Source organism: Mytilus edulis, chromosome 7, assembly GCF_963676685.1.
Source record: "Mytilus edulis chromosome 7, xbMytEdul2.2, whole genome shotgun sequence".
NCBI classification, from domain to species: domain Eukaryota; kingdom Metazoa; phylum Mollusca; class Bivalvia; order Mytilida; family Mytilidae; genus Mytilus; species Mytilus edulis.
In genome coordinates this window covers 16915685-16932400 of record NC_092350.1, presented here as the reverse complement: position 1 = coordinate 16932400, position 16716 = coordinate 16915685, and the positions used below count along the sequence as shown (strand labels likewise).

The 16716-nt window shown below is 32.7% G+C and overlaps 2 protein-coding genes across 5 annotated transcripts in view; both read left to right on the top strand.

Moving 5' to 3' along the window:
- The window catches only part of LOC139480884 (trifunctional purine biosynthetic protein adenosine-3-like), a 483263-nt gene that overhangs the window by 286744 nt on the left and 179803 nt on the right, over positions 1-16716 (top strand). The gene's annotated exons all lie outside the window — the stretch shown is intronic.
- LOC139480864 (adapter molecule Crk-like) overlaps positions 1-16716 on the top strand; it is a 41703-nt gene that overhangs the window by 7671 nt on the left and 17316 nt on the right. For all 4 annotated transcript variants that reach the window (XM_071263791.1, XM_071263790.1, XM_071263789.1 and 1 more), the window contains exons 2-3: positions 5074-5196; positions 10702-10858. In XM_071263791.1, the coding sequence (XP_071119892.1) occupies positions 5074-5196; positions 10702-10858 (280 nt within the window). The remainder of the gene's footprint in view (positions 1-5073; positions 5197-10701; positions 10859-16716) is intronic.

Sequence of the window (16716 nt, the reverse complement as noted above, 5' to 3'; positions counted from 1 at the left end):
GTTATGCAAATTAAATCAACTAAGATATTAAATAAATCTGTTTATTATAGAAATAAATTTTTTTTATTTATCTATCATCTACATGTATTCAAGAAAAGAGATGGTATCATACAGAAAGACCAGGTAAATAATGAGATATTTAAACTATATACTGCTTACTAATTACAAATAAAATATGGTACATGTACCTTAATTAGTATTACTGGTGTTGGTTGCTTACTATCTATATTATTGCTTACTTTAGTAAAACTGGTGTTGGTTCTTTACTTTTATCCCTTTTATCAACTTAAACATGTTTGAGAGAGGGAATGAGTTGCATGATACATTCAATTTTGAATGGATACTTTTAAAATATCATGTTTATGAATTACTGGTTCAAGTACACCAAAAGAAGTATATACGAAAAAGGGAAACCAGTTTTTAGTATACAATATTAATTTCAGCAATTTTTTATTTTAATATAGGGCCAATTATTCACTTTTAAAATGCTATGAAACTAATTTCGCATTGCCACTGATAAGATTTTATGTAATCACACTTTCTTAAATTCTATATAAATTCATTTATGAGTACACACCATTCTATTGTTTTCAGTTTCTGAGCCTGTCTTTCCAATGATAGTATCTGTCAGTGTATTTATGTGAAGATTTTATTGTTTTTATTATTTATAGAGCTAAAGGTTGACCTATTTTATTATTTGTCATAAATGTAAAACTCATTCTACAAAATATGAAATATACAGCTGACTTGATCAGTTGATGAAACCCTGTGATCATATTTAACTGTTCTCTAACATAAGGTCCGGCATTTATATGCAGCGCTCTATAGTAATAACTGTCTGTCTGTCTGTCACCGCTACCTGTGTTGAACGATAATTGAAGTTTACTTCAACTGATAGGAATAAAATTTATACATGTTATACTCAACAATATTCATGATAATATAAGCATCTCCACAGGAAGCAACCTTTTCAATCTTGAAGATCCTTTATGATGCACAATTTTTTTTTAGTTTGATTCCTATATAATTATTTGGTGTTTTTTTAGTCTTACTGAATGAAATATTTGTATTGCAGGTCAACACAATGAGCATGAAAGTGAAATTAGTATCCAGTAATCAGAGACTTGTAGTTCTGAGTCACAGCCTGTGGTCACCTGTGGTACTGAGTCACAGCCTAAGGTCACCTGTAGTGCTGAGTCACCACCAAAGGTCACCTGTAGTACTGAGTCACCACCCAAGGTCACCTGTAGTACTGAGTCACTGCCTAAGATCACCTGTAGTACTGAGTCACTGCCCAAGGTCACCTGTAGTACTGAGTCACCGCTTAAGTTCACCTGTTGTACTGAGTCACCACCCAATGTCACCTGTAGTACTGAGTCACAGCCCAAGGTCACCTGTAGTACTGAGTCACAGCCCACAGTTGCCTGTAGTACTGAATCACATCCCATGGTCACTGGTAGTGCATATGTACTGAGACTCTGTAAGACGAGCTGGTTATCATTCGATTATTCTGTTAAATCAGCATTTGGGAATTTACCAGCAGTGCTTCAAACCCTCTGAGTACTGACTGAATGATGCCCAAACAGCTGATGGTTTGTTGAAACGTATGAGACAGTTCAAATTTATTGGGGATCTTACAGTATTGAGTCATATACTACCAATTCTGGCATCTCTCAGTAAAGCTTTTCAGCAATGCACCATAAAGGAGTAAGTTCGGTAAGGGCCATATTTGGCCCCAATTATAAAGTTCATAGTTACAAGACAATAAATGCTTTAAGTTGCCTTAAAGACATGTGAGAAAGTTAAACAGAACTGTTTTTGTCAAAGTTTAATTCTAACACGTTGATTTTTACATCCCAAAAAGGTCAAGATAAGGGATTTTTGTGAAATTTGACAAAATCACCTGGATTTCAACCAAATATAGGACCAGGAAACATAGAGCGCAGGCGTCGACAAGCTTAATATTCAAATAAGACATGTGAAATGTCTTCACAAACATTATTTTAAAAGATCTTTGTTGTCGACATATGCGCTCTATGTTTCCTCTCCAATAATCTATGGAAATTTACCCATTTTCATTGATTTTTACGTAAAAAATCAATACGAGTACAACTTGTGACGTCATAATGAAACGCAGAATTGTGAAATTTTCAATAAAATGGTTTATATCCTATCCAGTCAATGTATTAGCTATAATTTATTGTGATATTGGTAAATAAATCCGAATTTGAAATTTACGCTAAAAAATGGGTCCATTTTAGGACCTTATCGAACATACTCCTTTTCCATCAGTCCAGCCTGCTATTGGTCACATTATGGATAGCCTTGATGATCTCTTACCAACTGATTCTGACATCCCTTTAACATCAAATGGCAGAACAAAGCTGTAAAGGAAATCATAAATTACTGATTTTCGATTTGAGTATACATGTACCAATTTTTAGTGCCTCAGCATCTTTGATCGGATCATCCATTTAGTATGCCTTTGAGGGGAACACTAGAATTCAAAACCTATGGTAATGAAAGTGTTAAAAACATGGCGATCACTTCTACCAGGCAGATGAAACTAGAACAGACAGAGGAGAAAAAACTGCTAGCAGAGTTGGGAAGCTTTAAATATATTCTCAGCAAATGGAAAATAGACGTACCTTAGAATGTGAAGCACCCTGATCCGAAACATATATTGTATCAGTCCATTAGAATAGAGCTTGCAGAGAATGGTAAGCCACCATCATTTAATGATGAATTATCAGGAACTTGTTCACATTTCCAAGATTGTGATAATCTTGCCAGTGAGCAATGCATGTCCTGAAATAGATGGTAGTGCTATCAAAAGAATCAAACAAGAGTTACAAGACTTAGAAATTTATCAAGAACGATATGCTCACTACTTAACATCAGGTGTCTGTTAATGAACCCGAAGTAGAGGAAGCTGATAGATGGTTCATGACTGCTGGAAAATGGGTCACCATGAAGAAAAGGAAAACAAATATCAAATATAGTATTTGAAAAGGCTTAGTCAGAAGAAGCTGGAAAGACGGTTACTCAAAAGGAAGTTGAAACTGAAGATGCTGGGATACAGACTGATCTTGGTATCAGTTAGTTAGAAGAAAAACAATGACATGTAATGAAGCAAGCAGCAAAAATTGTGAGATTGAACATTGAAGACATTTAAGATGAAATGAATATGATGATAATGACAATGAGGATGAGTTTGAAGATGAGGACCTTTTAGAATAAAACTTAACAACAATTAATCTATGACAAGTTTATTGATTGATGCATAAATGCATGGCTGCTTTGAGCACACATAAAGAATAATGAATATTTCTTCCAGTTTTATCTTTGCCATCCAGATGATCCTGGTACATTGTATAAAGTCTTTTGTTCCTAGGTTCTTTCCCATAATCATCATCACATTCTCAGGGCTATAACAAAGCTTTCATAAAAAATTAAGTAGTTGACAGTGAGACTTAACTTCAAATTTTATAACAATTATATTTCTTATAATTATCAAAAACATCTTTAAAGGCTAATGTTATCTCAGCTTAAGGTAAAGAAAAAAGTGAAGAACTGACAATTACACCCCAAAAAAATGAAATTTCTTTGAGATTTGTTTTCTTTTATTTTCATACAAAAAAAAATATGGTAATTTGAAAGATGAAATTAGGTGCCAGGAGATTGTGAGAATGGAGGATTTTGATCTATTTATCCCCAGACCCCTGCTGTAAGGCTCCAAGCTTACAGCTTGATGGGCGTCCAGCTTCACATGATGTATGGGACAGCCAATTATAATCATAATTTACCCTACCACCTCAATTTTTAGGGAAAACCCTGCTTTATAGTCCAGGGTTACGACCCACTCCTCTCTACTACAGGAAAGGAGTGGATCATCACCCTCGGCTAGTTATAGATATCTTAGAAAGTTTGAGTAATCTTTTTGTTTATGGACCACAATCTTTCATCCATCTGTTTGTGTATGAGCATGTTATGACACCAATTCTAGCTTTGATACATAAAGATGATGGTGTCATCAATAAATAAGAGATGATTAAAAGATCTATTTCCTGAACAACAGTTCCTTCTCTATGTTCTTGGTAGTTCTTAGTAGTAATTAGATTTTTGGTAGACTGCTTACCAACTGGTATTGCACACTGCTTACATTATTTTATCAAAAACATTCTTTATGTTGATGTAATTTTTGCTTTGATATAGATATATACCAACCAAAAGGCAAAATTTAGGACAAATGCTTTACTGAATAAATAACTACAAATATACATAGGTTTATAAAAAACCTGAATTCAATAATAATTTATACATTCCAGGTTTTGTTCTTTTAAATAGACTGACCCTACTGATTTCAGTTAATTGTCTGGACTATAACCCCTTTGGATAAATTCACCTGTCTAAATAAATAGCACTATTGCAGAATTAAAAAGAAAGAAAAATTATCAGTTATAAATTTTAATTACACCTTATGTAAGAATCCGGGTTTTTGATTGGTTAATAGCCAGTGTATTTTTCACCAATTTACTGTTATCAAATGAATATCGTTCATTTTTAACGCCGCCGGGGTATTTGCTAAAAGGATATGCCTTTTTTACCCTTTCTGCCGTGGTATTTGCCAAAAAATACTCTATCCGACTGGACGCTTGTAACGTCACGATCATCAATGCGTTTTAGTACATTAACATTCGGTGTAATTAAACAGATATATCATGTTATTGAGGGGTATTTGCGAAAAATACCAGTCTTGAGAATGAATTTCCCTCGCCTTACGGCTCGTGAAATTTAACATTCTCTCGACTGGTATTTTTCGCAAATACCCCTCCTTAACATGATATATCTGTTCAAAAGTCTAATGTGGAAAACTATTCTCTCTATAACCATGATAACAATTGCATGCATTTCTCATCTGATGTCATAATGTCTCAAAAAGTCAAGTGGATTATGTTAGTATTGAAAATAGATTATCTATATGTTTTCATATTGTACAAAAATTTACTGTTATTGAAAAAAAGTATACCCAATGTGGTTTTCCTTGATGTAATTTTATTTACTGTATTTCAGTTGGTACTTCGGTCCACTAAACAGAGAAGAAACCAATGAAATATTGATACCAGAAAAAGAACCTGGTGTGTTTCTTGTCCGAGAGAGTCAGTCTATAAGAGGAGATTTTGTATTATGTGTAAAGTAAGTTTCAGTACCTTAAAAAAACCAAAAAAATGTGTTGATTTATTGAATTATGTCCTCTTATCTTTGTGATATCAGGTGTATTTACAATGTAGAAAAGTGAAATTTTTCTGAAAGACATTGAACACCGTGTATCATTGTTACAGTGGATATAGGTACTAAACAAGCGGACATGATCGATTTTGACCTGACACAGTAACAACATTTTTGTTTTGATTACATAAGGGACGACATCAAAAGTTCAATGTAGGATAAAAATCTTAATTCATATAGATTTTTCACTGACCCCCTCTTCACTTAATTTTGGAAAAATCGATTGACCAATAAGGATATATGTAAAATCAATGTAATTGCAGCAATTTTGACCCCACCCCCAAGCTATTTGAATTAAGTTTTTTATCCTTCATTGATTTGTTGATGTTGTCCCTAATATTCAAAAATGTGTACTTCAATTTAAACATAATTGTTGTTTAAAGAAATGATTTGGTCGTAGGTTGATGATAAGAGAAGTCTCATTATTTTCCCAAAACAAGTATGATTACTAAAAACATGTGCAAATACTTGTCAAGGAAGTTGGCGTTTGTCTCATCGTATATATGATTCCATATTCATTGAAACTCTTTTTCTGATAAAAGGCCACTGTGTGTGTGTAATAGGTATAGCTGTTTCATTAGATATCATTGAGATCTTTCATACTTATGTTATTTTTCGATATTTTAGTCTGAAAAGAAGCGTTTTGTACAGTGTATACTATATAGCTGACCACATAAATTCTGTACGGTGCATAGTTAAGTTGCTGCACACCATACCAGAGGCGTAGCATCCTAATTTATATTGGTACGGCAGAAAATCATGATGGGTCGCGAAGCGACGCATCCCGCCTCGTAGAGGCGGTTATTCGGCAAGAAAGGCCCCCGAGAAAATTTTAATAAATAGTGCAAAATCCTGCATTCTGACAACCTCCAGACACACAAATTTGGTTCTCTAAAACCCTAGTTTTATGGGCAACAATTTAAATTATGACTTTTTTTTTTTTAAATCAAAATATAAAAATTCATGATAAAAAGTGCAACTTGAATCCTGCATTCCTGACAATCTCCTGACACTTAAATTTAGTTCCTAAAAAACTTGTTTTATGTGCAATTATTTTACTCTCTTGTGTTAAAATCAATTTCAAAATATAGAAAACATAATTTGAAACATGAGTCGTGTCGGAAAGGTAGCAATTAAACTTTATCAAAAAAGTTGAAGGCCGTTGAACATCTTAGCTAAAATAAATACACGCACTTTAACTTTGTGTTGGACACCTTGCCAGGCTTTGGCATGCTCCTACAATACTTGAAAATTTTTTACAGAAAAAAAAGCGCCATTCCGAATATGCATACCGGTTGTAGGAAATTATTAAACTATCAAATCTTCGCTAATAGTATTCAGGAAGTAAAGGGAACTATGAACAGACCGATGAACAGATTTTCAAAATTCCTTTTACAAAGACCAATAAATAAACATGATGGATAACTTTCAGAATTTCTCATACAATATCAAGTAAGGGTAAGACAAACGACGAATCTATGACACTGCGAAAAAATTTATTTTCATTGTGAATATGGTTTCATCGCAATAACGATCAATAAGTTTATGACGACAATGCTAGAACTGCTAAAGCGATAATATAGTAGCAACATAACAATGTTCAAACAACTTAGAACAAACAAAGTATAAGAACATTTCCAGAGAGGACATCCCAATTTACAAGTCATTTATAAAGGCATCGTGATTACAGATTAGTTTGTATATATTGTATCACCATCACTGCTAGCGATCCGATGGATAAATCTGTTGTAGAGTTGTCACTCGTTCAAACGTATTTAAATATTCTAAACATCAACCCAACAATGTTAGAGCTGTAAATTTGCGTCAGCAAATTTTTGTTTTTCCCTCACCAGAATTCGAACTGAGATATCGTGGTACCAAATTACGTTGCACTATGATCGGCGCGCTAGACCAGTCAACCACTTTGGCTCATATCAAAAGTGATAAACTAGAAAATATGCAACTTGAAGCGGCTATGCTAGTTACTGGCGGTACTAAGCTATCACCCATAAACAAATTATACAATGAAACAGGATGGGAGTTACTATCAGAAAGACGTAAAAAACATGAAATGTTTCACAATAAGACCCCTGATTATTTAAGCGATATTATCCCTCACAACTGTTTAATATTCATAAGTATGACACAAGAGGAACGAATGACACACAACATATAAAGTGTAGAACAGCATTGTATCAGAAATATTTTCTTACGTCAGTCATTCGATCCTGAAATGCTTTTCTGGACGATATCAGATTTGGTCCCATCTAAGTTTACACTTAAACGTTACCTTAATCAAAATGTAAGTAAAATACCAAATTATTATTTATATGGAGAAAGGAAAGGACACTGAATACTTCATGCCAGACTTCGGATGGATTGCAGTAATCTAAACGAACATGTATTAAGAGAAATCTTGAAGAAATTTAAAACTGTACTTGTGGTAGAATCGAAAGCAGTAAGCATTGTCTTCTCGAGTGTACTCCCTTGTCCGAAAACGTACAATAGAAACTATTCCGTTCCCATATACAATATAAAACATTCCTGTTTGGCAAAATAACCTCAGTCAAGAGGAAAATCTACTTGTGTTTAAACAAGTTCAACAATTTTTAGCAGATTCAAAGCCATTTGGAATATATGGTATTTCATGGTTAGGATTGTAATTGGGTGAGACAGTCTTGACAAAGTCCTAGACACACATCAACCCGGTACATATCATATAGGAAAGATCAGACAAAAAAAATCAACTTTTTATTTGCAGTTATTTGCCTTTTTTTACAGGGAGACTGATTAATATATGAAGGGAAATACTGATTCGAATCCCTTAGTAATGTATTTCTGTAATTATATGCATATGACATGTATATATGTACATGTTTTTTTTTAATATGATATGTTTTAAAGAAAAAAAAACCCAGGTATTTCAGGAGGAAAGGTTGGTAACCGGGGAAAAAATACATAACAGTTAGATGCAGAGAGTTCAGGGAATATAATGGAATAGCATTTTTTAATAGCATTAAACGTGTTTGTAAACCGTCGAAGATCAGACTTGGGGCTTCAGTGACTAAAATCTAAAAAAATCACTGTGACTAGGACTGGTCTATCATTATGTACTTTATTTCTAAGGATCATGCAAAGGTTGGCACGTCTATGTGAATGCTAGATTTATATCCATGGCGAATTTTCGTAACACTTGCTTTCAGATTTTAGCGTCACGGAACGCTAAATACTTTTAGTTTTTTTTTCGATATTACACAGTAGGTTGCAGATTTGTAGAATGTAAAACTCCAAAATTACGAGAAATAATATACAACCAAGTGTCGCACGGAACTTTTGAACATTTAGTTTATTATATATAAAATTCACACTATAACTGTTAAATGAAGAACAAAATTCGTTATTTTCCAATAAAAAATGTGTTAAATTACAAGTGAAAATCGCATTCAGTTTTTTTCGTATGTTTTGTTCAAAATGCAACATTCTTTGCAAACACTTCTTAAAATCTTGAAGGAAAACAAAAAGCCGTATATACAACGTACATTAGCAAATATGAAAGACGCGATCACAAAAATTTACCATAGCACAAATGATATCACACATTCACAATGGCGGGACGTATAAGTACCGAACCACGTCAAATAGATATTACCAAAACATGACTATTGATAAAACAGTAAAATGTGTTACTGTATGGTGTTGTTGAAGTTGGATTATATTCCGATCGTCATGGTGCCTAGAAGCAGAATGTGCATTTTAACAATGTGCAGATCGTTTATTTGTCTCTGTAGCGGATAGATCGGCACGCAATAAAATTGGGACAACTCGTTTATATTTTAGTCATGATTACTTAAACTTTATGGTGCATGCATACAGAGTAACTGACAATATTTTTGTTGCAAAAAACTAAAATAGCAAAAATACCGAACCCCGCCCAGGAACATTCAAAACGAAAATACCGTTATCAAATGGTAAAGTCAAGAGCTCAAACACATCAAACGAATGAATAACAACTTTCATATTCCTGACTTGGTACAGGTATTTTCTAAAGTAGAAAATGCTGGACTAAAACTGGTTTTATAGCTTGCTAAACTTTAATATATTTGTATGCCAGTCGCACAAAATTCCATGCTTGCCGCACAACGTTTGTTTCTCCATTTGAGAGTTCTAACTTTGATTCTTCCATGCCATTTGTGTTTAAATCAGAACAATTGTAGAAGGCAGTAACATGCTATTGATAGCACTATGACTGTTCAAGACCATATGCATGGTCAATTAAAATCTTTTGTAAGTAAAAAAATCCGTACTTTGATTAATACAGGGCAATTATTCGTTATCGTATATACTACGTATACAAGTTTTCGAACTTTGCTTATGAATGTATACCGTATATTGCTATGACTTCTACATGGACCTTTCTATCATGATTTTTTTCTGTAAAATCTTTATTTTCTTTATTTCCGTTGAAAACCCTTATTATTTTATATTTTTTATATAAATTTTAGGTACGGCATGCCGTACCAACGAACATTATTGGTACGGCGAGTGCCGTACCTGCCGTACCGGCTGCTACGCCCCTGCATACACACAAACATTATTTTCACACTTGTGTATTACCAAAAATGTTTCATGGAATGAGTAAGTACAGGTAGGTTTATGATTGGTAACTATTACTTTTGCCCTGTATTAGCTTTCACTCAGATAAAACATGTAAATTTGTTGACAACTGTATCCAAATTAAAAGTTGATGTTGACATTCACAGCTATTTGCGAATGTAAAATTTTATTATTCATATTAGAATATAAAAGTTGTCTTGTAAATAGGAACAGATCGTTGCTAAAATTAATTTTGAGCAGTAATTTCAGATGTTGAGAAATGTACGCTGAATGTTGATAAAACAAAACAAAGATTTTCGTTACCGTGTCAGGTCAAAATCGATCACTCCCCCTGGGTTAGTACCTATATCCACTTTATTGATGATACACAGTGTTGAATTGTTGCAAATTAAAAAAACTTGTAAAAAACGAATACATATATGATATTTTTATTAGATGCAAAATCACTTCACATATTTAGTACTTGGCAGAAACAAAAGCAAAAAACAGCTTATATTGTGATTTTCCAAGACGCAGTGATCCGGTCAACACAAGATGAAGCAAAAGATAAGATCTCACTACAACTTCCTTATTCAGAATTTATGTTCCATAATGCTAAATCTGTTTAAACAGACCTCTATTTCTATGGAAAAGAATCATTGAAAATGCTTGGTTTCCTTTAAGATTTCAGATGCTAGATATTGAAGCCTTTATGTATACTTTAAACAAACATACTCGTTGCAGATACTTTTTAAAGTTTAGCCCTTTTAACATTAAAATGTACATTGTATATAATAATAGTGTTCTTTTTCTTTTCAGGGAAGAAAATAAAATAAGTCATTATATCATTAACAAGATAACAAATCCTGCTGGAATAACAAGGTTTAGAATTGGAGACCAGGAGTTCTCAGATATACCTAGTTTATTAAACTTTTATAAAACACATTATTTAGACACAACATCATTAATAAAACCGGTAGGTATATTTGTATTGATAGAGTTATGATTTACCATTACATGATATAAGATACAACCAGAAATGTAAAAAAAAAGTGCTTTATTCCTTAAATATAAAAATATGAAGATATCATCTTATGACCTCAAAATTTCATGAATATTCAGTTTTCATGAATTATTTTCCTTCAAGGTTGTTGATTATACTATGAAGGTCAGGAAAAATAAAGGAATCTATCTATCAAGTCTATATCATAATGTTTGATTGACTTGTAGGATAATGGCTTTATGATACTTATTCTATTATCAAAATTCATTTGTCAAGGAGAAAAAAACAAAAACAGTCAAAAAGGTTATATCTTCTAGAAAGTAACACATAGTTTTTGAACAGAAGACAGGCTTCTATACAATGCCAAGCTCTTAATTTTAAGATGAAAGTTGTAAAGAAATTGTACAGAAACAATCAAAGATCTGCCATCAACACCCAATCCTCCATATAACAAAAATATCCTATTATTCAAATATACAGAGTTATGTTCTGAATTCGACTATGAACTTTTTGATAGCGGTATAGTATATTAATGACACTTGGTTCTATTTTTATACGACCGCAAAATTTGAAAAAATTTTCGTCGTATATTGCTATCACGTTGGCGTCGGCGTCGTCGTCGTCGTCCGTCGTCCGAATACTTTTAGTTTTCGCACTCTAACTTTAGTAAAAGTGAATGGAAATCTATGAAATTTTAACACAAGGTTTATGACCACAAAAGGAAGGTTGGTATTGATTTTGGAAGTTTTGGTCCCAACATTTTAGGAATTAGGGGCCAAAAAGGGCCCAAATAAGCATTTTCTTGGTTTTCGCACTATAACTTTAGTTTAAGTGAATAGAAATCTATGAAATTTTGACACAAGGTTTATGACCACAAAAGGAAGGTTGGGATTGATTTTGGGGGTTTTGGTTCCAACAGTTTAGGAATTAAGGGCCAAAAAAGGGCCCAAATAAGCATTATTCTTGGTTTTCGCACAATAACTTTAGTATAAGTAAATAGAAATCTATGAAATTTTGACACAAGGTTTATGACCACAAAAGGAAGGTTGGGATTGATTTTGGGGGTTTTGGTTCCAACAGTTTAGGAATTAAGGGCCAAAAAAGAGCCCAAATAAGCATTATTCTTGGTTTTCGCACAATAACTTTAGTATAAGTAAATAGAAATCTATGAAATTTTAACACAAGGTTTATGACCATAAAAGGAAGGTTGGGTTTGATTTTGGGAGTTTTGGTCCTAACAGTTTAGGAATAAGGGGCCCAAAGGGTCCAAAATTGAACTTTGTGTGATTTCATCAAAAATTGAATAATTGGTATTCTTTGATATGCCGAATCTAACTATGTATGTAGATTCTTAATTTTTGGTCCCGTTTTCAAATTGGTCTACATTAAGGTCCAAAGGGTCCAAAATTAAACTTAGTTTGATTTTAACAAAAATTGAATCCTTGGGGTTCTTTGATATGCTGAATTTAAAAATGTACTTAGATTTTTATACGACCGCAAATTTTGAAAAAATTTTCGTCGTATATTGCTATCACGTTGGCGTCTGCGTCGTCGTCGTCGTCGTCGTCGTCGTCGTCCGGCGTCCGAATACTTTTAGTTTTCGCACTCTAACTTTAGTAAAAGTGAATAGAAATCTATGAAATTTTAACACAAGGTTTATGACCATAAAAGGAAGGTTGGTATTGATTTTGGGAGTTTTGGTCCCAACATTTTAGGAATAAGGGGCCAAAAAGGGCCCAAATAAGCATTTTCTTGGTTTTCGCACCATAACTTTAGTTTAAGTTAATAGAAATCTATGAAATTTTGACACAAGGTTTATGACCACAAAAGAAAGATTGGGATTGATTTTTGGAGTTTTGGTTTCAATAGTTTAGGAATAAGGGGCCAATAAAGGGCCCAAATAAGCATTTTTCTTGGTTTTTGCACAATAACCTTAGGTTAAGTAAATGGAAATCTATGAAATTTAAACACAATGTTTATGACCACAAAAGGAAGGTTGGTATTTATTTTGGGAGTTTAGGACCCAACAGATTAGGAATTAGGGGCCAAAAAGGGACCCAAATAAGCATTTTTCTTGGTTTTCGCACTATAATGTTAGTATAAGTAAATACAAATCTATGATATTTAAACACAAGGCTTATGACCATAAAAGGAAGGTTGGTATTGATTTTGGGAGTTTTGGTCCCAACAGTTTAGGAAAAAGGGGCCCAAAGGGTCCAAAATTAAACTTTGTTTGATTTAATCAAAATTGAATAATTGGGGTTCTTTGATATGCCAAATCTAACTGTATATGTAGATTCTCAACTTTTGGTCCCATTTTCAAATTGGTCTACATTAAGGTCCAAAGGGTCCAAAATTAAACTTAGTTTGATTTTGACAAAAAATGAATCGGTTGGGTTCTTTGATATGTTGAATCTAAAAATGTACTTAGATTCTTGATTATTGAAGTTTTTTTGGTCCAGTTTTCAAATTGGTCTACATTAAGGTCCAAAGGGTCCAAAATTAAACTTTGTTTGATTTCATCAAAAATTGAATCCTTGGGGTTCTTTGATATGCCAAATCTAACTGTGTATGTAGATTCTTCATTTTTGGTCCTGTTTTCAAATTTCAAATTCTACATTAAAGTCCAAAGGGTCCAAAATTAAACTAAGTTTGATTTTAACAAAAATTGAATTCTTGGGCCTCTTTGATATGCTGAATCTAAACATGTACTTAGATTTTTGATTATGGGCCCAGTTTTCAAGTTGGTCCAAATCAGGATCTAAAATTATTATATTAAGTATTGTGCAATAGCAAGTCTTTTCAATTGCACAGTATTGTGCAATGGCAAGAAATATCTAATTGCACAATATTGTGAAATAGCAAATTTTTTTTTAATTAGAGTTATCTTTCTTTGTCCAGAATAGTAAGCAAGAAATATCCTATTTGTGCAATAGCAAGAATTTTTTTTAATTGGAGTTATCTTTCTTTGTCCAGAATCAACTTAAATCTTTGTTATATACAATATACAATGTATATACACTTTTTACTACCAACTGATAAATTTAAATAATCTTTACCATTCAGTGATAACAAGCAGTTTTTTTACATCTTAATATTTTATGATGTATTTAAATGAGTAGTTATTGTTGCAAACTCCATTAGAAATTTGAATTGATATCAGTTTTGAAAAAGGGAAACGGGGATGTGAAAAAAAAGGGGGGGGGGTTAAATTTTTCTCATTTCAGATTTCATAAATAAAAAGAAAATTTCTTCAAACATTTTTTTGAGAGGATTAATATTCAACAGCATAGTGATTTGCTCAAAGGCAAAAAAAACCTTTTAAGTTCATTAGACCACATTCATTCTGTGTCAGAAACCTATGCTGTGTCAACTATTTAATTTTAGATTTAAAAAGTTTGAAGAAGAAATCTTTAATTGATTTGTAAAATCTTGGCATTTGTTTTGTGTAAAAAAAAACCATGTAATGTCAAAAATTTGATCACAATCCAAATTCAGAGCTGTATCATGCTTGAATGTTTTGTCCATACTTGCCCCAACTGTTCAGGGTTCGACCTCTGCGGTCGTATAAAGCTGCGCCCTGCGGAGCACCTGGTTAATTATTGGCCTAGTATTCAAGTTGGTCCAAATGGGGGTCCAAAATTAAACTTTGTTTGATTTCATCAAAAATTGAATAAATGGGTTCTTTGATATACCAAATCTAACTGTGTATGTAGATTCTTAATTTTTGGTCCAGTTTTCAAATTGGTCTACATTAAGGTCCAAAGGGTCCAAAATTAAATTAAGTTTGATTTTAACAAAAATTAAATTCTTGGGCTTATTTGATATGCTTTATCTAAATATGTACTTTGATTTTTGATTATTGGCCCAGTTTTCAAGTTGGTCCAAATCAGGATTCCATATCAAGTATTGTGCAATAGCAAGAAATTTTCAATTGCACAGTATTGCACAATAGCAAGAAATATCTAATTGCACAATATTGTGCAATAGCAATTAATTTTCAATTGGAGTTATCTTTCTTTGTATAGAATAGTAGTTGATAATATATGTTGGAAATTTGCCAGACATGACTATGATGTCATTTTCTATTTTTATTTGCCAATAACTTTATGTAAATAACTTCATTGGAAATTTGCCAATATAAATTGTTGCTGATGAAGCTTTTTTTCCTTATCTTATCTAAAATGTTTTAGATAATGTATGTTGGAAATTTGCCAGACATGACTATGATGTCATTTTCTATTTTTATTTGCCAATAACTTTATGTAAATAACTTCATTGGAAATTTGCCAATATAAAATGTTACTGATGAAGTTTTTTTTATTGTTTTATACAATAAACAATGTATATTCACTTTTACTACCAACCAATCTTTACCATTCAGTGATAACAAGCACTTTATTTTACATTTTAATATTTTATGATGTATTTAAAAGAGTAGTTATTGTTGCAAACTCCATTAGAAATTTGAATTGATATCAGTTTTGGAAAAAGGGAAACGGGGATGTGAAAAAAGGGGGTGGGGTTTAAATTTTTCTCATTTCAGATTTCATAAATAAAAAGAAAATTTCTTCAAACATTTTTTTGAGAGGATTAATATTCAACAGCATAGTGAATTGCTCAAAGGCAAAAAAAAAACTTTTAAGTTCATTAGACCACATTCATTCTGTGTCAGAAACCTATGCTGTGTCAACTATTTAATTTTAGATTTAAATAAGAAGAAATCTTTAATTGATTTGTAAAATCTTGACATTTGTTTTGTGTAAATAAAACCATGTTATGTCAAAAATTTGATCACAATCCAAATTCAGAGCTGTATCACGCTTGAATGTTTTGTCCATACTTGCTCCAACTGTTCAGGGTTCGACCTCTGCGGTCGTATAAAGCTGCGCCCTGCGGAGCACCTGGTTGCTGACTTAAGGTGTGTCCAAAATAAAGTTTGAATGTATTTTTGCAAGGTGAAGGTCACAAACATTTCATGTCTGTAAATCCAGAGGCGGATCCAGAAAATTACAAAAGTGGGGGCCCACTGACTGCATAAGAGGAGGCCTGCTCAGGTCCTGCTTCAGCAATTCCCATAATAATCAACCAAATTTTTCCAAAAAAAGGGGAGGGGCTGGACCCCCTCTTAATCAGCCTCTGGAATATACCTAAAGAATATTGATGATGTTTGATTCTTGCCCACTGCCAGTGGGTATGTTACAAAAAAAAGTAAAATGTCTGTCTGCAATGTCAAAGTCAATACTGGATATAATATACTAATATGACTACTAGGACAGGCTTTAATAAGTAGTATCAGTGTTTCCCCTGGGTCATTTATTTTTTTGGCTATCTCTTTCGCCAAAACAATTTATTTTTCGCCACTTTATTATTTCTTTTTGCCATATATAACTTAAATCTGGATATAATATACTAATATGACTACTAGGACAGGCTTAAGTTCTATAAGTGTTTCCCCTGGGTCAAATATTTTTTTTGCCACCTCTTTCGCCACTTTATTATTTCTTTTCGCCATATATAACTTAAATATATTTTTCGTTTAAAATTTTCCTTTTTTCTACTGGAAACAAAAAGTCACACATGCCTTTGTCAATGTAAACAACAACAAAGTTATATGCAAGATAGTGATAAACAGAATATCAAAGGTCTTTCAAACTCTAGGATGTTTTTCTGCCAGCTTCACATCCTAAGGCTGTCGTCCTCTGATGATATTATAGCTGAGAAACACCCTCTTGTTAAAAGATCATTGATAATCAAAAAAATGTTTTTTAGAATTACATGTAATACAAACCTTCTAAATATATGTGCACAACTGAACAAGGAAGTAAAAA